This window comes from Zeus faber (assembly GCF_960531495.2).
Source record: "Zeus faber genome assembly, chromosome: 22".
Taxonomy (NCBI): Eukaryota; Metazoa; Chordata; class Actinopteri; order Zeiformes; family Zeidae; genus Zeus; species Zeus faber.
In genome coordinates, this window is record NC_137209.1 from 12,919,521 (window position 1) to 12,940,803 (window position 21,283).

Consider the following 21,283-nt stretch of genomic DNA (forward strand, 5'->3'; position numbering starts at 1 on the left):
ACTTTGTAGGTCATGCCTCAGTAGGTTATGTCATGCACTTTACTCATTTTCCATTTCACACAGTTTTCAATATCAATTCACGTGGCAACTTGGAAAGGTACAAGAAAGCAAGCGCCGACACACAAGTTGCTGAAAGCGTACGGAGGTCATGCGCGGAAGTAAAATCAAATCTCATTGGCCTTCAATGGGACAAGCACGTTGTGCAGAACCGCTTTCCTCTAATTGACCGGTTAACCAGTTTACCAAAAGTGATTTCAAACAAATGGTTTGTCTGCTCGACACCACTCCTTTGCTGGGTTTCTGTTTGAAGTGTTTTGAATTTGTGGACTCTCTGCTGCAGCCCTGTGCTCTGCAGGTCCAGGGCTGGTCCATCGGCGGCGGGACTGAGTGCCGGGCAGTGAAACCAGAGGCCTTATAGTCCCTATAAATAGCATCCATCGACCCCCCCCCCCTTCCAACCGGATGGGGATAAACTTAGCCCGAAGAAGACCGGGGTCGGTGATTGAAAGGATGCTTTCCGTGGAGCGGAGAGGCCTCCAGCGTACGACTGCTCCCCTGACACCGTGCGTCAGAGCTGCGTCGGCGGCGTGGATGCTTCCGCAAGACGTACATTCCATTCGTGACGGAGAACGGGGAGCTTTGAGAAGGTCTTTCTGTCCTCTCCCTTGCCATTAAAGGAGAGGGCGGCGCGCAGGAATAACCATGGCAATTTATCAATATTAGCGCCATTAGGAACGGGGAGCCACTGCACAAAGACACTAGGGCGTGGCGTGCGGCTTATCCTTGGAATCGGACTCTCTGTCGGTGGCTGTGCATTAGGGTCGCCGCGGTTATCGGCGTTACCGGTGTAACACTGGTCGGGCGTACACCGATTGCATTACTTTAGTCTGACGCTACAAAAGTGAAAGTGAAAGTGGCTGCTGGTGTCGCAGCACCGTCTGCTTATCACGGGAGAGAAGAGGAGAGGAGGCTATAGGAGACCTCAGATCGGGTATGGATGTGGACCTGTCTCCCTCCATCCGTAATTAGCGCCCGTGCATAGCGCCCCGCCCCCCCCCTGTTGTGAACTGTCCGCTGTTACCGGTAACACCGGTTCTGAGGAGGCATGATGAGCGAGGGAGAGAGAGAGAGAAGGAGAGAGGGAGGGAGGGATAGAGAGAGGAGGACAACCAGCCAATTAGATTAAATGACAGAGATGGAGGGGTGGGGCGTGGCGTCGCGGAGCCGAAGCACAGAGGAGAAAGTGCCGCTCCAATGTGATTTGCCCTGTCTTCCCCGAACATTGTTGTATTTAATTCACTGTGTACACACACACACACACACACACACACACACACACACACACACACACACACACACACACACACACACACACACACACACACACACACACACACATACACACACACACACACACACACACACACACATACCCACTGAGCACCTGCTTGTCCCACCCAGTGGCATTTTATGTCGCATAACATTGTATCTGCAGCGTTCACACTGTGAATTCACCTCTGTAAATATATATCACCTCTGCCACGAGACCGCTCCCCGGTGCGAAATGCGATGTGTGTGGTTGGTGTATGTTTGTGTGTGTGTGTGTGTGTTTCTCCGTCCCCCTGGACACGCGCGTGACTCCCTCCTTGTGGTCGTCCGCCCGGCAGGACTCCGCGTCCCTCTGCTCCCAGAGGGGAGGCATCATGAAGCAAGGCTGGCTGCAGAAGGCCAACATCAACAGCAGCCTGTCTGTCTCCATGAGGGTGAGTCAGCGCCGCAGCGCCTGTCTGTTATTAATGCCACGCCGCAGCAACAACGACGGCGTGTAGCCGTAGCAACGCCACTGGCTTGGCACTGTAACCCTTTGCATCTCTCTCTACCCCGCTACTACTTTTCTTCATCAACAAACAAGGAAATAAATCCTCCTCTTCTCGGCCGTCTGGTGAATGTGAGATTTTGAGAGAGGCCCGGGTGTGCGACCTCTTTTTTTTATTTTCTTCCGTTTTCCCGCGCAGGTGTTCAAGAGGAGGTACTTCTACCTGTCGCAGCTCCCCGACGGCTCCTACATCCTCAACTCCTACAAGGACGAGAAGAACTGCAAGGAAACCAAAGGGTCCATCTACCTGGATTCTTGTATCGATGTCGTTCAGGTACGGCTGGGATGTCGCGAGCCATCTCAACACTCACTATCGCACGTCATTCTAATGATGCGTGTTTTTATTTTTATTTTTTGGCTCAACAAATCCCAAGCATTAATATGTATCATTTTTTAGACATTTTTAAATGCACCCATGCAATCCCTCTTTGAATTTCTGATAAATGTGCGATTTGGCTGTCCCCCTTACCGGGCCTGTACACAAGTGATGCACCGGCATCATAAATCTGTGGATAGATGTTTACATACATGTTACTTTTATTTTCATATATATATATATATATATATTTTTTTTTTTTTTATGTTATTTTTCAACAATTTGACGATATTTTCGGGATGGCTTTTGTTGAATCTTGAATCTTGAATCTTGAATCTTGCTTTCAAAAGATATTTACGCATAAGAAATCTTCAATAGCAAAACAGTAATCAGAAATGTGTATATTATAACCGATCAGGGAGAGGCATTAGAACTAGAGAGCTAGAACGATCTATAAAGTTGGGAAAATTGCCTTATTTTACTGTGATCGGGCAGTTAATCAATCTTTTTTTTATAGCGCACGTTAAGATAACAAAAATTTTTTTTTGCTCCAAGTGCTTACAGAGGGCAGGGATACAAAAAAAAGACAAAGTTAAATACACAAAAGCAAAAGACAGCCTATGCAGTAAAGCAGTAATGCAGCCTCAAAGACAAAACTTCATCATGATGTTACGGCGTATCACGATAATGATATTATATCGATGTATTGCCCGGCCATGAACACAAACCAAGGTGTTTTTTCACGGTTCATGGTGACTCCTCATATTGGAGTATGGGCAGTTGCTCATGAGGGGACTGACATTGAGGATACTAGCACTTCCCAGCCGCTTCTTGGCTCGTTGAACGTCTGAGTGCATATCCTGCTCTCGGCGCAGCGCTCCGGGAGCTTTTTAGCCGCCCCAATTAGGCAGATTTACGGCATTCCGTCGACGGGGGCAGGAGGGAGGCCGGGCCTCAGTCCCAGCAGGCTTTGCCGGCCCCTGGCACAGGAGCACCGGCTCTGTCAGACACCGCGACCGGTGGCCGTCATGCGGACGGCCACACGCGGGAGACGGACAGTTGGGAGGGGAACTGAGAGGGTTTTACTTCCTAGCGGGCGCAATAACAACTCCTGGGGAGTGTGGCTTGTGAGTCACGCAAAAGCAGATTTTTCAATTCTCCCATCATGAGATTTTCTTTTTGGGGTTTTTTTTCATGCAAAAACACAATGACGGAATGATTGTGTCAAACTTGCGATCCTGAGTTTATCAGCACATTCTAAAATTAGAACAGTGGAGGGGAAAAAAAAGCTTCAAATACCACGACACAAGTGACAGTAAACAGCAAATAACAATAGCCAAGGACTACGGACAAGGACAACCAAGGACCCCCTTATATGAGAGAAAATAATCTGACGACCCCCTCATGTATGTCCCAAAACATTATTATTTATTATTAGGTCTATTTCTCACACTTCTACATGTGGAAAACAAACACAAATCAAGGGAAATGCATTAGAATTTGTATTGCACCATTTTAAAAATGCAGAATATAAAAACAATGTATTCACTGGGTAAAAGGAGATATTTGGAAATATATTTTATTTCCAAATATTAAAAGATACACGTAAAAAGGACAATCCAAATGATTGAAATAGAAATATATATATATTTAAAAAGAAAATCCAAATCTTTTCATGGACCCCCTGGCTAAATGTCATGGGCCCGCTTTGAGGATCAGCTGCTTTGCAGGATGCCCATAGACGACACGAGTGCCAAGTGAAAGAGTAGGAAGTTCAATTTACAAGGGAATATATGCTCTTTGAATACATGCCAAATGTTCCCTGCTGACCCTTTTACGAGTCCCTCCTCTCCCTCCCCGTCCCGTCCTCAGTGCCCCAAGATGCGTCGGAACGGCTTTGAGCTGAAGATGCAGGACCGCTACAGCCACTTCCTGGCCGCCGACAGCGAGGCGGAGATGGAGGAGTGGGTGGCGACGCTGAAGCAGGCGCTGCAGACCAGCGGCGAGAGCGGCCCGGACCGGAGGAACGGAGGGGACCCCCTGGACTGCGCCCTGGGTGAGTTCGAAAAGAACGCGCCTGCCACGCGGAAAAGCGTTCGTCCCCCGCGGCGACGACAAAACCAAGCGTCCGTATCGGGATGAGATGTGAAACTGCTGACGACGGCTATGTCAAGCACAACTTGAGTTTTCTCTCCCTTTCCGAGAAAACTCACAACACGACTCTGCTGGAAAATGTTATTCCCCTTAATTGCTCCGGAGCTAGGCTTGTTGATTCCCTCTGTTTAGCCTCGCCTTGGTATTGACCCCCCCCCCCCCAAAAAAACTAACTCTGGTACACTTGTGCTTTAAGATATGGCGATACCTCAAGATTCAAGAGGTTTATTCGTCACATACATATACATACTTTCATACATATATGCAGTGAAATGTTATGCAACGCACCCGGTGATAACACACAATATGTCCTAGGAAAAATTTCTTTCTAATAGACCAACTAACTGACTCCTAAAACGTAATACAGTAAGCCGAATACTTATTATTCTATAGAATAGAATAAAAATATATTGAATAAAATAAAATACAATGAAATAAAATGGAATAGATAGAGGGAATATGCTTATGTATATGGAATAGGCTATTATGTATATACAGATATGTGCATTAAAGTGGCATGTGAATTAAAGTGGCATTCTCATTTCGTTACTATGGGACACCTGAAGATGTGATCCAGCTGATTTGGTTTGGTGTGGTCAGGTTTCTTCATCCAAATGTGACACCACATAACATATTTAGGCGTTAGATTATTTGATTTGAGTGCCCCCGTTGCTTAGTTGCCCGAAAGGAACCTCCGATACCACCCGCCTGCTTGTTCGAAGGCAGAGATAGCCGTGGATGTTCGGTCAAGGATCTGTAAAGCCATGGATGCTAAAACCACAAGATTAAATTTTATATTTCTGTTCTCGTGAAAAAGTTGCGTGCTTTACTTAAAGAAAGTAAGTCCTGGGGAATAACGTGCCTTCATTGTTTTGGAGCTGTCCCGGCTTATTAAGACTTTGCAGTGAATCGGAGGAATGCGCGGGCCTGTTACATGAATAACCACAGGCAACCTTTCGACATGGCTCCCGAAGTCTCTGGAATCGTGTGTTGACTTGGGGAGGGAATCTTTCTCGCTGGAGGAACGCCAGCCACGTTATGCAATTTGAGCAAAACTGCCGGCTAGCGTTTCGAGAATGTTCGCTGTCCTACTTTCCCTGTAGTCATAGAAAATTCATGCAGAATATACAAACTCACCTGTGACATTTTTGGAGAATCTCCAGAGAAGCATGAAACCATTGAGTCCAACAATGTAAATCCCCCCCCCCCCAACACACACACAGTCAGTCAGTCAGTCAGTCAGCGGAATAAGGAAAATATGCTTTTGTTTTTTGGGGATTCCTGTTGAAAATTTACTCGCGCTCAACTCATAACCGTCCCCCTTTTAGCAAATAAAGGGACATTTGAAAACATTTAGAAAAAATGTGGTAAAATAACCAGTGTTAATAATGTTAATAACTAATTGGAACCCTCTGAGAGCCTCTTCATTTACGGTTGGTTATTTGTCTCCACCGTACGTGACTGATTTTGCATGCCTATAACTCTCCCGTCCCATCAGACGAGGACACCGCCAGCCAGGGGAAGGGGGACAGCCTGATGGAAAGCTTTGGGAGGAGCCTCCACCCCGAGCTAAACAAGGTACCCCGTACACCTCCGTACACCAAAATGATCACTGTCCAAATCACGGAGCGCCGCGGTCGTTCATTAGTGGATCGTCATTTTAAATACGCCGACTTTACTTCCAACCGAGCCGGAGATGCTTCACCGTACGGCAAATGTCCAAATCTTGCCACGAGCCTATGAAGCGCTGATGAATGCTATTCAAATTGTAAAGAAAAAAAAAAGACATTCAATCTGAAAATGAAAAGCTCCGTGCGCTCCTATTTTTTTTTTATCCGCCAGCTGAGTAGGTGCATGGACGGCTTTATGCTCATTAAATTGAAAAAAACAAAAGGTTTAAAAAAAAAAAAAGGACGCAGTGTTCTGGAAGAGGCTCCGGACTCGACGGGTGTTCCGGGCTCTGCCGGCAGCACACGCCCCGCACGGCGCACCGCAGCCCGGGACGGAGCACCGGGTCTCACCGGGAGGTTCGGTTAAAACAATCGCTTAATTATGCATTTTTTTCCCGTTTCTTAAAACTCACAACAGAGGATAAAGAGCGGAGGAGCAAAATAAAAGCCAAACCAAATCGTGTCACTATCCCGGACATAGGAGCCGTCCCACCACCACGTTTCTGGAGGAGGAGGAGGAGGAGGAGGAGGAGAGGGAGGCGGTAGCGGAGGCTGGGGGCTCCGAATGGATGGTTGAAATTTTGCCCGAATCGCCCAAGCCTGCCGCGCAAAAACACAGCCCGAAAGCTGGTCAAGTTGTCACATTTTAAAACTGTAATAGATATTCAGATATATTCAAACGTATGTGTTTTTTCGGAAGGAATATTCAATTGTGATTTTACATGCCCGACCTGCTTTAAACACATAAGTCTTCAACATAAGTCTTTTGCTAAATGTCGAGCTGTTTTCATGTATGGAAGAGAAGTTTTAAAAGGCAATTTTTTTTAATCAGTTAAACTTTATTTATATGTGAACACGACTGAGTGCGATAATAGTAGTTAAGAATAATAGAATCACAGTCAATAATATGCTTGGTAAGAGCTCTTTTGTCTCCCTCCTCACCTGGGGAGCAGCTGCGTTTTACCCCTGAGGCACCACGCGGATTTAAAGCATCTTTTTTGAACAAAAACAAAAACCAGCAACTCCACGCACAGACAACAAAGACCCCTGCGCACCGGCGTTTGGTTCACGACTCTTCGCTCCGGGCCACGTTCCCGCTCCCGCGCTCCGAAGTGGGGGGGGGGGGGAACGGGGGCGGGGCGGGGTCTCTCACCGGCGCCTGAAGGGATCTTTGCCTCCTTTCCTTTCCCGCTCTCTTTGTCTGTCCACTTGTCTCCCAGGCCCCTTCCTCTCGTCTGACTCCGCGGATCCTTTACCTCGGACAGAAGCGACGGCGGGGGTATCGCTTGGAGGGGGCTCCTCCAAAAACAGCCTCCCCGCCAGTGTTTCTCCCTCGTTTATAAATCCTCCTTTTCCGTATCGTTTTTTTTATTTTTTTTTATGTTATTGTGTGGACTTTTAATACCCGGCGTGTCTTTTTTTTACGTTTTCCTCCTCCCTCCATCTCTCTGCAGTACGCCAGGGAGACGGACCAGCTCAATAAAATCAACAGGAACGAGGGCAGGCAAAAGCTGTTTTCTCTGGACCCCGAAACGCAGGTACCCACGGGGTGCCTCTTCTGACGCTTTGATGCTTTACCCCATCCTTTGTTCACAACACTGGACTCAAACACTGCGTTCCCCCCATCCCCCCCGACTTGGCTATTGTGTATCTCAACCCCTCAACCCCTCCCTCTCCTCCACCTCTGCCTCCTTCTCTCCCACAGCGGCTGGACTTCTCCGGCATCGAGCCGGACGTGAAGCCTTTCGAGGAGCGCTTTGGCCGCCGCGTCATGGTCGGCTGCCACGACCTGACCTTCAGCCTCCAGGGCTGCGTCAGCGAGAAAGGGGACGGCGTCCTGACCAATGTACGTTTTTTTTTTTCTTTTTCATTTTTTCGGACACAGTACCTGCTTCGAGGCTGTTTTCAAGTAGATTTACGGTATGATTTACTGAATGTGGGATAAGAAGTGGGATTCGGTCTCCTCCTTTTGTAGCGCTGCCCCAGATAATCTCGCTTCATAATTCATGCCGTTCCATCTTGCAATCGTCCCAGCAATGGATACCAACCTGCCCAGGCCGGGAACAAAGCAGCTAATCCTGCCAAAATGCAAGATATCTTTTTGCTATTTTGATTCATACAGGGTTCTAACACAGGTCCTTGAGGTGCTTGAAGTGCTTGAATTAACCCCCTTTGTGCTGAAGTGCTTTAAAAGTCCTTAAAAAACACGTGATCATTGAAAACCTATGATATTCCACCTGTTTTTGTTATTTAAATCATGTGTAAATATGGGGTGGATCACATTGAAAATTGATTATATTTTCTTGTGTCCTTTAAGTCCTTCAAAAGGGAAAATATAGTGCTTAAAAAAGTATGTGAACGTCCTTCAATTTCATTTTATAATGCCAGATTAAACCCTGCCTTTTGAGTGTTGAGGAACATTAGTCCATTAAACGTCACTGTTCCAGTGGAAATTGGGCGTGGGAGGGGAGGAGGGGCTTTCAACAAGGGAGGTGAATATCAACAATCTCCTGCTTTTAGTTGAGTGGTTGTCGGGACCCCTGATAGGTTTTTCTGCACACGACACTGAACTAAATGTTGGCATGAAACCGCATCTCTTAATGTGCCAGTGTCCTGCCTATGGATTTTTCTCTTCAGTGTGAACAGCAATACATTCCTTAAATTTTCCTTTTATCTGGCTGTCCATTTTCAGTTCAGTTTGCGTCTCAATTCGATAATTGGAACACCGGTTGCATGAACCATTCACACTACTAGATTCCTGGACCTCGCTTATAAACGACTTATTTTGTCCTCGTAGAGCCGGGTTGACTTCATACAATTTGACATGAAATCTAATAGTTGAATCAGCTTTATGCATGACCATTACATGACCGCACCGTGCACAATGGTTTTCCACCTCTGCTGGGAGGCGGCCCCAAACTGCAGCATCGCGCCGCAATGAACGAATGTAGAACCTGCTGCGAGGATGAGGCAACAGTTTGCAGCGCGGGGCTCCGGCCCCTGCTTCGTCGAATTGGATTACCGTGCTCATAAAACTCCCGAAATAAATCTCCACCGGCGCTAGCTAAGAGCCCTCTCCTCCTCCTACTGTTTTTCCTCCCGTCTCTCCCGACTCCGCGTTGTGCGTCGGCCTCAGTGTTTCCCAGGAGGGCCGAGGCTGGTCCACTTCGGAAAAGGCGCAAAGTCATTCATTCAGACAGACACACAAACACATGAGTGAGAGAAATTCAGTCTTAACAAGCCAGAAAGACCTAAAAAAAAACGGATCTTTCAATTTGTAGATGAATTGACTGGACTCAAATTGTGTCTTATGTCCTTATTCAGCGGGTTGTGTGAAAAACAGGTCTCCCGAGTATTTTACTCGAGGGAGTTCCTCAAATGATGAACGACCCTCCCTCTTTGAAGGTGGAGCCGTTCTTCATCAGCCTGGCCCTCTTCGACGTCTCCAAGAGCTGCAAGATCTCGGCCGACTTCCACGTGGACCTCAACCCGCCCTGCGTGCGGGAGATGCTGCTCAGCGAGGCCCCGGGCCACCTCTCCCCCTCCTCCTCCTCGGACTCCGAGGGGGGCGGGGGCGCGGGGGAGGCCGGCGGAGGAGGAGGCGCCCTGGTGAACGGGGACGGCGGCGGCGGCGGCAGGGGGAACGGACTGGTTGTCCTCCAGAGGGTGTCGGAGTCCCTGCTGCACTTCCCTACGCAGGTTCGCTTGCTTTTCTTTATTTCTATTGTGAAGTTTACTTAGTACTCAGGAGAAGAAAAACTCAACAAATGAGCAGAAAAGGTGGACACCTTAAGTGGGATCCCCCTTCCGGAATGGTTAAGTGGTAATCTGAGTATTAAAACAGACAACTACCCCCCCAAAAAATACCAATTATTGGGGCTGTGTACCTTTTTCGATATCAAATTTTTCTTTCTTATTCCTGAAATTGTAAGTATAAAGGTCAATTAGAGCTTTAAAACTAAAACGTGTCTAGCTTTCATGTGACACATGAACTCTGTATGTAATGACTTACCAATGACTGTACACCCCTTGCTTTACTTTTGGCTTTGGCTTACAACTGACATTGTATGGACTTTGAAATCCAAAAAAAACAATGCTCACATTGAGTCAAGGGAGTGGTTGGCATAGAGACCAAAGATTGCGGGGAGAGACACTGAGGTCAGCGAGGAGAAAGCCACAAGGCGATAGCTCAGGTGGTCTGTTCCCCGTCGGCAAAATTTCTTGGCTGAACCTCAAAGCCCCTCGGGTTGACGTCCGCTGACGAAGCCGGCCAAGAGTAGGGTGTGAAACATGCATCACCCAAAATCCACTCATTGTCAAAACTTTCTTTGGTCGCACCGTAACGCAATCTCCCATCGGTTTTTCTGTAGCCCTCTCCTGTGATCGGAGGCGGAAAATTCCAGGTCCGGAAAGTGAAAAGTCTGCGCGCCGATCCAGCCGATTCCGCTCTTCGGTCGGACCCCTGTGTCCCGCTCACCGGCGAAGCCGATGCCCCCATCCCGGGGCAGCTCGAGATCCCGGAGTGGAATTTTGTTTTTCTGAACGTGGATTTTCCACCTGTGCCTGTGATCATGGTTTTGCTGAACGCGTCCATTGATAGTGTTGGGTTTCATATTTTGGTTTCCCAGGCCTGGGGTTTCACATGTTGCGGCCATGTGTTTCCGCGGCGCCACATACCCGTACTTAACGCATTAGGAAAGGAAAGTTGACTTCGGATTTCTCCGTCGTCATCTTCGGGGCCCGGAGTCTCAACTTCAGTCGCAACGCAGGACGCTACCCTGCCAGTTCCAGATCATCTCTTTCAATACGTCGGACAACTGGATCCAAGCCCAAAAAAAAAGTCCGAACCTTCAAACATCGGAGGTCTCACATATCTAAAAACGTTCGACCGGGTTGAGATAGACTGAGAGCCTGACTAGAGCCTGACTCACTTCACGTTTGTCTGAGAATAACTTTGTCGCTAGTGTTCTGTCAAATTTACGGCCTTGGCTTAGTGATGTAGACTCTGCGCCCTCCTCCCCCCCCCCGGTTGCCGTTTTTTAAGCCTGTAGTTTATTGAGGAAAGAATAACCTCCATATGCGAGTGTTACTCTTGGCTCCGCGTGCTGGTGTGAAGTATAAACTTCCACAGGTGGTTGTGAGATTAGCACAGCCACACACGCAGATACACACACACACACACACACACACACAGACACACACACACACACACACACGCACACACACACACGCACACACACGCACGCACATACACACACACACACACACACACACACACACACACACAGCTCTCCATCTCTGACTGTGTGATGCTTGGCTCTTATAATAATGATGATGTCAGCCATCGAGACCGTTAACCAATAGTAAATCGGGAGCAGTGGTATTTTAAAGGGGACCGACAACACTTTTCCTTATTTTTTGTCATATTATATATAATGTAATAATGTCGGATGTTCATATGAGACGTGGCCCAAGTGTCAAATAACGAGGTCAACTGATGACAAAGTAATCGCTGTGAGCATAACCCTCACGCTTCCCACCGCTCTGAACACTCGGTTTCCAATGTTTATCTCTACTCTCTGCACCATCAGATCAGGCACGTCGCTGATTTTTTTCATGCGATTCGATCCACTGTGCGTTTCTCCAAACAAAACCAATAAAAATAGTGTGTTTTTATTGTAGATGTATTTATTTATTCTATTAATTGTATTTTATTTTATTTTCCGACGTTCACGGAACAACCTTTTAAACGAGGCCGTGTACATCTAATATGAGTGAAGGTTCAGCCACTGGATTGCTTATTTCTAGCATGAAATTTTGTTCAGAAACAAGATTTTGGTGGACTGATGAGGTGAAGTCAGAGTTAATACAACGGAACCTGGAAGTAAAAGCTCAAACACCGTTGGCTCACAGATCCCAGAACTCGTGCTCGAACCCCGTTGGCTCATAGAACTCGGGGCCAAGGGAGGTAGCTCCTCCCACAAAATACAGTCCTTTTTGGAATAAGAGGTTTATAGAGGCACGTTACAATGGCTAGAATGCATCATCTGAGTGGTATTTTCAGCAAAAAAGAGACCTACATATTTCAACCGACCTATTATGATCTTTTATACCTCTGTATAAAAGATCATAATAGGTTGTTAATAAAACACAGAAACGCGCGCGCACACACACACACACATACACACACACACACACACACACACACACACACACACGGACAGCCCACTCTATGACAAGCGACATCACAAGGCTATTGTGCGAACAGATGAAAAATCAGTGTAGGTCTAGTGCATGTTCTGTAAGACTGTTTTAAACAGCCGTGCCCGCCGTGGTTATGGTATGTATAAATTACAGGGTCCCTGGTGTAGAGTGCCTTGGACCAACCTCTGGGTAAGGTCTAGACCCACACACACACACACACACACACACGCAGACATACAAATGCAGACTTCACCTCTGTCATTAGTGTGCTATTATAGCCTGACGGCCTGCAGTGTAATTTAGGTGAGCTGGGTGTGGTCCAAGGTCAGAAACTCTCAGTAAGAAAGACTCAGTGGCCTTCTGATGGTCTCAGGCTTAATTTTTCTCCAACACCCCCCTCCCCCCCATTGTCCCCGCCACACCTTAAATTAAGCATGTGCTGTTAACAGGACAAGGTTCTGGAATAAGTCGGGCAAACCAGACTCTTGCGTTTGATCATTTTCCTTTTTCTGCCAATTTCAGATAATATCGAACAAGGTAAAAGTAACAAACACCATCCTTATTGTCACTGTTTCACTAAAATTTCAAATAAGCGGGATCTGCAAATGTCAAGGTGCAATACATTTAGGTAGGAGAGAGTAAACAGACTTCCGCAACGGGCTAATGTTTAACCGGAGCGTTGGTGCCTCCGACTGACTGGTACTCTCTGTTCCTCAAGTCATCTGACTTGCCTCAGTCGCTGCCCTTGTTTTGTTTTGTTACGTCTGTAATATTAATGAGGCGCGAGTTTATCCCGTCCCAGCCGCTACTTTTATTTTGAAAGCAGCCGTGGCCTCTCGGAGCTCTGCACGTCTAAATGCTGACTTAATGCCCTCAGTCGGTTATGGCACTCCCCGCTGCATTTTTCATGGTTTCCTAAATAAATTCTGGTGCTTTTCTCTCGCTTCTTCCTTCTCCGGCGGACGTCTGCCGACTGTCGGGGTTTCATTTTAAACATACTGCCTCCGTCAGAGGCAGAGGCAAAGATCAATATCTCTTTTTTTTTAATTCTCTCTTTAAGTGTATGTAGACACGCACGGACGTGTAAATGTTGTCTCCCGCGTGCGTGCGTGCACTCTGCACTGACACTGAAAGACGCAAAGCTGTCACTTCTGTGCGCTGTGTGGGTTTCCTGCACAGCTCAAGCCACCAACGGCAGCCACTCCCCTCTCTGCCTGGTGGAGGAGAGATGGATGAGCAGAGATGGAGGCAGCGCCTGCACATAAATTAATGGTTATTTATCTGTGCGGGCCGAGTTATCTCATGTTTCCGTAAGCCTCATCTTGAGAACGTCACGTCACATCATGGTTGTCAACTTCGCTATTAGTTATTGGCCAAAGACTGGTTTAGTACCGTGCCAGAAGATGGAGTGCGGCTGATAGAAAGCCGAGGGCCATCATTTTGTATTTGTTTTTTTTTATACTCCTCGCTGGGCTCGGGATAGTGGTACATAGCCAAAATGAGGGACCCGTACATTTAGTAAGAGTAAGTAATTTTGTGGAAGTCATCAAAAAAAAAAGTATTTATTTTGGCTGATGGTGCACAGTTTACTATAGTTGAAGTTCTTCCAAAGTTGACAATAGTTCAAGTTCAAGTTCAAGAGATTATTTGTCACATACATACACATACGGTCGTACATATATGCAGTGAAATGTCACGACACCCGGTGATTACGCACAAGCTCGATAAGCCCGAAAAATACTCAAATGTGCGTAATCGACACACGGTGCTCGCGCAGGCGGCCGCAAGGGGCGGCGCCACAAGCCACTTCGTACAAAGGCAAAGGGCCAAAAGGATGGAAAGGATGCTTTTCGACCCTTGCTCCCTTTTCGAATAGGAGTTGTTGGTTAAAGGAATCACACTCTTTCATTAGATATCCACCTTTAACAGCACCCGTATCTGGAGGCCGTATGCCTACTTAACAGCGAGACTCATTTTCAGTTGCTGATTGGTCCTCCTCTCCTTCGTCTTTCCTTCCCCTCCTCCAGGGCATCTTCTCGGTGACCAACCCCCACGCCGACATCTTCCTGGTGGCGCGCGTGGAGAAGGTTCTCCAGAACGGCATCACGCACTGCGCCGAGCCCTACATCAAGACCTCCGACGTCAACAAGGTCCGCTGCAAAAATACGCAAATCAAGAAACGTGAAGGCCGACACGTTTAAAATGTTGCCTTATTTGAGCCCCTGAGCTCATGTACGCCCCCGATAATGCCTCCCAAATTTTGTAAAATTCAAAGCTGTTTCAAATATATATATTTTTTTTAACATCGCTGCCTTCATCCACCTTCCTCTACGCCTCTGCTCAGACTGCTCAGAAGGTGCTGAAGGCTGCCAAGCAGACGTGCCAGCGTCTGGGCCAGTACAGGATGCCCTTCGCCTGGGCCGCCAAGTAAGATGGAAACACACGCTGACTCATCACATCACCCTGCAACCAATCTGCTCGGATCCCTATGAGGGGCAAAGTGGAATAAGCTCGTCAAAGTCTGCCGCGTCCTCTAATGTGTTTCATAAAGTAACGCCAGCGCTCTCCCGTGGGTTCCAGGCAAGTGTTCAAGGACGCCCAGGGCAGCCTGGACATGGACGGCAAGTTCTCCCCTCTCTATCGCCAGGACAGCAGCAAGATCTCCACCGATGACATCAACAAGCTGCTGGCCGACATCAGGAAGTGAGTCATCGCCAGCAGCTTCCGCTGTGCGTGTCGGTGCCGAGTCACTGTCGTTTAGAAAAAAACACAGCTAAGTAAATGGCAGTTGCTGTTGCATATTAGTACATGTTCTCTGCTCGTACTGTTGCCCGTAGCATTACCCGAGTTTCCGCGTTATTGATTAAACCCATATCTGAGTCTTGTTGTTACTTTATTGTGATTCGTCCCCCATTGATTCTTCATTGTGATTCGTCCCCCATCGATTCTTCTTCCCCGTCTTCAGGCCAGAAAAGAGCAAGCTGCAGACCATCCCGGGGCAGCTCAACATCACCATCGAGTGTGTCCCACCTGACATCTCAAGTGTGTGCCACGTCCCTGGTCCCCAGGCCGACACGCACAAACGCACACACACACACACACACACACACACACACACACCCGCACACACACACACACACACCCGCGCGCGCACACACACACACACACACACACACACACACATACACACACACACACACATACACGCACGTATTGGTCTACATTTGTGTCAATTTTGAAACAGAAGATTCGTGAGTGACTGGGTATTGTACAACAGCACTGGGTGCTACAGAGTGTTTAGACATTTTCCCGACACTTACGCTACCCACAGACTTCATAATAAAAAAAAAGTATTCTTGGTTCTGTGGCAGGGCGGGGGGGATAGATTTTGCTCACCGCTCTCCCCTTCCTTCCTTCCTTCCTTCCATCCATCCAGACACGGTGACGTCCTCCTACGTTCCCGTCAAGCCCTTCGAGGAGGGCTGCGAGAGGGTCTCGGTCGACATGGACGAGTTTCTCCCCGAGGAGGCCAAGTACAACTACCCCTTCACCACCTACAAGAACCACCTCTACGTCTACCCCCTGCAGCTCAAATACGACAACCAGAAGACCTTCGCCAAGGTCGGCGTGCACTTTTCGCCAAGTGTGGGCTTACTTTGTTGATAGACCGGAGACTAATATGGAGGCTAGGTCGTGTGGCCACATTCGTGAATTTTTCTCCAAAGAGCTCGATGGAAAGGCAAGGTGCAGTCCCTCCGCCTTGACCGCGGGAACTGACCGGAGGATTTCTTGTTTTTCTCACCGACAGGCTCGAAACATAGCGGTCTGCGTCCAGTTCCGAGACTCAGACGAGGAAGGTGCCGCCCCTCTGCAGGTAGGTTCAACACGGAGCGAGACTGTGTTTCCAACCGCGCCGCTGGCTCTGGTCTCGCCGACGTTGCCGAGTGTGGCATCCTGTGAGTGGCGAGAAAAGTCGGCCTTCACTTTTTGCGCAGATCCCAGGTTCTCATGTTGTTTTGTTTTTTTTATCTTCGAAACGGGCCCGGTTTTGAGTTGCGTTGGCATTGCGATGGAATCGGAGATGCCAATGTCAATTTGAGGTGTTCGTCTTCCTTTGACACGTTTGTCCTAGTTTTCCAAATCCAAAGTTCTGCCACCGCTGACGAGTTTTATTTGTGGGACACATCCGCGGCCGTGATCAAGCACATTTGCTCTTGCTGCAAGTGCACTGCGCCGTCATTTAACACTTGTCAATCCCTTGTTGCCTCAGTGGCGTTTTGGATGTTTGTTCAGCAGTAACTGATCAGCGGTCAGTCCAGAATGACATGTTATATATTTCGTTATATTATTTTTATACGATTGGTCTTTTTTTTTTCCTATTTTATTTCAAAATAAAGGAGAGCTAGTCTGGTCATTACAAAGCTGGGAAGCTGGTCATTACAACTGGCAAGGAGAGATAATGAATACTCTCTCTGTCTGTCTCTCTCTCTCTCTCTCTCTCTCTCTCTCTCTCTCTCTCTCTCTCCCCCTTCTTGCCACACAAGTCAACGGCTTGTGGGAGGAAACAGTCATCAAAGCCCCCGTAGATGTTTTTTCTTTTCCAGCAGGGAGGGAATAAAGATCAAGGGGACTGCAGATGGACAGATCGAAATGCATCGGTGCAAACGAGTCGTTTTTGCCGACAGCGTACTGGACGGCGGCGGGCCCGGCGGCACACCTCACGGGAGATCAAGTAGCGTAGCGAAAAAATCGAAAATAACAGTATCCGATCCTCCGGAGGTTTGTTGGGGAGCGAAAGTGGAACTTAAGAGGTTGGAAAAAAGATGGCGTTTCCTTGAAGTTTACCGCGTCCGCGAGATAGGATTCGACACATGCCCAGTGGGGGCTGTGTATCAGGATGTGACTGGCAGGTCCGGCGCAGACCCTACGAACGAACTACAACAATGGCGGAAAGTTTCGAAAGGGAAAGTTTTACCGCTTGTCCGCAATCTCTCTCATTTCAAATGTTCTTGCCGGAATAGCTGGCGTGAGATCGCTATCGTTTTACAAGTCGGCATGGAAACCTGCAAAAGCAAACGGAAACGGGTCCGAACCCCCATTATGTACGAGCAGAGAGGGAGATGCTGGATATGAGATAGGATAAGATTCACCGGCGTCGGCCGCGGAGTCCGCCCTCGTCTGCCCCCCTGCTGGTTATACTTTTAAATCCTCGCACAAAAGTCCGCAGGCGAGTATGCGCACGTCGACGACGCACACCTCACGTCTGCTTGTCTACGCGTCGTTAAAATCGTATGTATTAAGGGCCTCAGGGTTGATGCCATCTGAAACATATTTGGAGCAGTCACCAGGCAAGGCACATTCATTGGCTCTGCCTCACGATGCATGTACGAACAGGAGCAAAGCGAAAAAGATCCGTCCCCAGACCACACAGGCCCACATTCCCCCAGACGGTGTAATCGGGCCTCGCATCGCGTCTCCACTTCCGTGCCCGGTTTCCAGCCAGGCCCCCCGTGTCATTACGCTGGCGGCACGCACACCGGCTACCTGCAAGTCCTCCTCACGGGTCCTCACGCACCCTCATAAAAACACGGGACCTCCCCCCGCACCTCCCTCGGAGACATTCATGAGACATAATAACCCCCGCCCGCGCCCCCCCGGCGGTAGGGTCGAAAAGCAGTTTTCTTCCCGTCCCGGGTTCCGCGGGTCTTAACTTTTGTTCTTTCCCTTCCATTCCCTCCCATTAGGAATGACCGCAGTGGTTAGTGTCCTAATTATCACGGTATTAAACAGCCCATCAGGAGCAGGCTGAACTTCAGAACACATCTGCCCATTTGTCGGCTCTCGTGCGTCTCATCTAGGCTTGACCCCTCCACGCTGGATTATGAACGGTTCCCACGGAGCTATTTTCCGTTCCAGTTAGCGCTGGTAGCGCCGACTGGAAGTATGTTTATTGGGAGGAAATGGGGTGTAGAACAACCAAGACTCTTTCTCAATGAAGATGTTGTGTACTGTATGGACTGACTGGGGCAAGTTTGTATCTTTCCTCTGTGGAGCGACATAACATTTCTGGAATGCGGGCTTCTTTTCAACAATTTATACAAGTCCTACAAGTTTATACAATTATACAAGGAACCGCCCTTCTCATTTCCACAATTTTTTTTGTGAAGGGCATGAGGGGTGACCTGACATGTCGTTGCTTGTGTTTCAGTGCATCTACGGCAAGCCGGGAGAATCACTCTTCACCAGCAGCGCCTATGCGGCCGTCCTGCACCACAACCAGAGCCCGGAGTTCTATGACGAGGTGAAACTGCTTCTCCGAAACTCTCAACATAAGATAAGATATGATGATACTTTATTAATCCCCATGGGGAAATTCAGGTGAAAAAATAACCCCAGTGTATTATCTGAAGTTCCCGTTGATCACAACTTACCACCATTTTCAGAAAAGTGTTGGGATTCGGTCGGGCGGCGCTGAGCTAATCCCGTAAAGCTGTCTCGAGGCACTACGCTGATCTCACACTAGGCTAATCGCACCGGACCCCTGCACACACACACACACACACAAACACACACACACACACGCAATGAGAAGAGGGGGGTCCTGGTAAAGGAGGTGAGGTCAGGACACCATCAGAGACACGAGGGGGGACAGAAAGGCTAATATGAACTGCCCCCGGCCACCATATGGATTAGAAGCCCGGGTGACCTCCTGCTAGACATAAGCACCGCAGGGCCTTATATCAAAGTCCTGAATATTCACCCAACACCTTCTCCTAACTTGGACTGGCAGTCACAAGGATTTGACCCGCCCTGCATGCTTAATTTTCCACTACAAGACAGCTCGACCACGGATTGCATAATAGCCACACAATGCACGGATGGAATTATTTGGACAAGGCTTTACACCACTTCCCTATAAGTATTCCGTAAACCTCAGTGCTTTCGGTGCACATTTTATGATTCCGGCAATAATCCGTGCGACATCAGAGAGCCGTGTCTTTGGTGTCCTAAGTCCACTCAGAAGAGACAACATGCGTCACATCCTGTGGCAAAAAGCGGAAATGTTGAAGACAGCTGTGAAAATATGTTTACTGGGCATTGCTGCCCCCTTGTGGTGGGACAGGTTTTACTGGCATTGAAAGACTTAACAAATTGGCCTGGGCTTTAAGTTTTACCCATCCAACTTTATCTATTCCCTTTTGATATCCGACAGTACATGTCAGATGTAACAAGAGTCAGGTGTTACTTGGCTAATCTGTATTTATTAAAGCCATTGCTTTGTAATTACTTCCTCGATCGGTATCGCAAGTCATATTCTTGGCGCGGCAGCACTCCTCTTTCTTTGTTGGCGTGTTGAGTTGACGGACGTTCAGACTTGTTTGTGTCGTCCTTGCTTGTCATAAAATTAAGAATTGAAGCCTGCAGAATTGTCTAACTTCAGATCAGGAAAATATAAGTACGTTTCGTAAGACCTGCCCTAGGCAGAATTGTCAAACTTCAGATCAGGAAAAGATAAGTACGTTTCGAGCGTGTAAGTTTCGACCTGCCCTGTGTACGCAGATTAAGATAGAGCTGCCCGTCCACGTGCACGAGAGGCACCACGTCCTCTTCACCTTCTACCACATCAGCTGCGAGTTCAGCAACAAGACCAGCACCAAGAAGAGGGAGGGGGTGGAGTCACTGGGTGAGTGTGTGTATGAGTTCAAGTTCAAGAGGTTATTTGTCACATACATGTACATACATACATGCAGTGAAATGTCATGACACCCGGTGATTACGCACAATAAGCTCTATAAGCTCTCAAAATACAAAAAAAAATATATATACATAAATATACATTTAAATCCTCCTAAATGAAACTTACCGTACCTTAATTTACCTCCAGTACTTACCTCACAGAGTAGAAGTCCTGGCATGTCACAAAGCCTAGAGGTCCTGGCGTGTCACAAGGCTTCAAATGGCTCCCATTGCGCTTTCCTACCTCGGAACTATCCCTGCTACTTATCTTGGAGCTATCCATGACGTCCTACCGAGGAAGTGCAAGTTCAAAGGGAGGCTCCTTACCTCCTGCCTAGGAACTATCCCTGCTACTTAGTATCTAGGAACTATCCTTGACTTCCTACCGAGGAAGGCTCCTTACTTCCTACCTAGGAACTACCCTTGCTACTTGGTATCCATCCATCCATCCGTCTGTCCATCCATCCATCCATCCATCCATCCATCACATTTAGACACATGATACATATGTCTAAATATGCACATATATATCTACTGCTTATGTTGATGCTTTTCAAATGCTAAATGTCAGAGAGCATTACCGGTATATCTGCTCTTGTGGTGTTGACAGTACTGACAATGAGACAGCACCGACAACGGATAACGGAAATAATTTCATTACCCGAGGATAGATTTTAGTTAGCCATTGTAATCGCTACCCCAATCCACTACTTGCTAAGTAAAAGGTAATTTAACACACAGCAACAACCCTTATTTGCAGCATTATAGACATTCAACGTTTGCACTGGAGAGTTAACACCTTCACAGTGGATTTATAGTTTGGGGGGAAGAAAAAAAAAAATGTTCTACTTATATTTCAAATTTTTTAATTTGTTATTTTGGTAAATTTCTCCTTTTATTTTATTTATTTATTTATTTTTGTTACTCAAAAATGTACCCTTTGAAGCGTAAATCTCAAAGATTTCCACTTTGTTGTTTTTGACGGCATCTATGCCGAAAAGTGGTAATTGCAGGTCTGTTTTTGGACCTCACTTCCCAGGGATCCAAACAGTGTCGACCGTGTGACCTCAGTCAGTTGGTAGATAGACACTGCGGGGATGATGGAAAACGCGTCACCAACTGCGCCGCTTGTACCCCGCCATGCGTTGAATGCCTGGGCGGGGAAGTCGCCACATCCATTTCTTAATATTCAGAATACTGCAAACTCAAGGGCTTTCATCAGTGGGCCATAGGCTCAATTAGATTAGATTAGATTAGATTAGATTCAACTTTATTGTCACTAGCAGAGTACAGGTACAGAACCAATGAAATGCAGTTGACGTCAAA

The 21,283-nt window shown here is 47.6% G+C and overlaps 1 protein-coding gene across 1 annotated transcript in view; it reads left to right on the top strand.

Moving 5' to 3' along the window:
- dock11 (dedicator of cytokinesis 11) overlaps positions 1-21,283 on the top strand; it is a gene marked incomplete at its 5' end in the record, with an annotated part of 67,819 nt that overhangs the window by 12,441 nt on the left and 34,095 nt on the right. Inside the window, 15 exons of the mRNA XM_080023055.1 lie at positions 1,668-1,763; positions 2,016-2,150; positions 4,065-4,248; positions 5,845-5,924; positions 7,471-7,554; positions 7,722-7,862; positions 9,422-9,715; positions 14,248-14,370; positions 14,565-14,647; positions 14,801-14,923; positions 15,186-15,262; positions 15,657-15,841; positions 16,029-16,094; positions 18,429-18,521; positions 19,781-19,904. Coding sequence (XP_079879181.1) covers positions 1,668-1,763; positions 2,016-2,150; positions 4,065-4,248; positions 5,845-5,924; positions 7,471-7,554; positions 7,722-7,862; positions 9,422-9,715; positions 14,248-14,370; positions 14,565-14,647; positions 14,801-14,923; positions 15,186-15,262; positions 15,657-15,841; positions 16,029-16,094; positions 18,429-18,521; positions 19,781-19,904 — 1,888 coding nt within the window. The remainder of the gene's footprint in view (positions 1-1,667; positions 1,764-2,015; positions 2,151-4,064; positions 4,249-5,844; positions 5,925-7,470; positions 7,555-7,721; positions 7,863-9,421; positions 9,716-14,247; positions 14,371-14,564; positions 14,648-14,800; positions 14,924-15,185; positions 15,263-15,656; positions 15,842-16,028; positions 16,095-18,428; positions 18,522-19,780; positions 19,905-21,283) is intronic.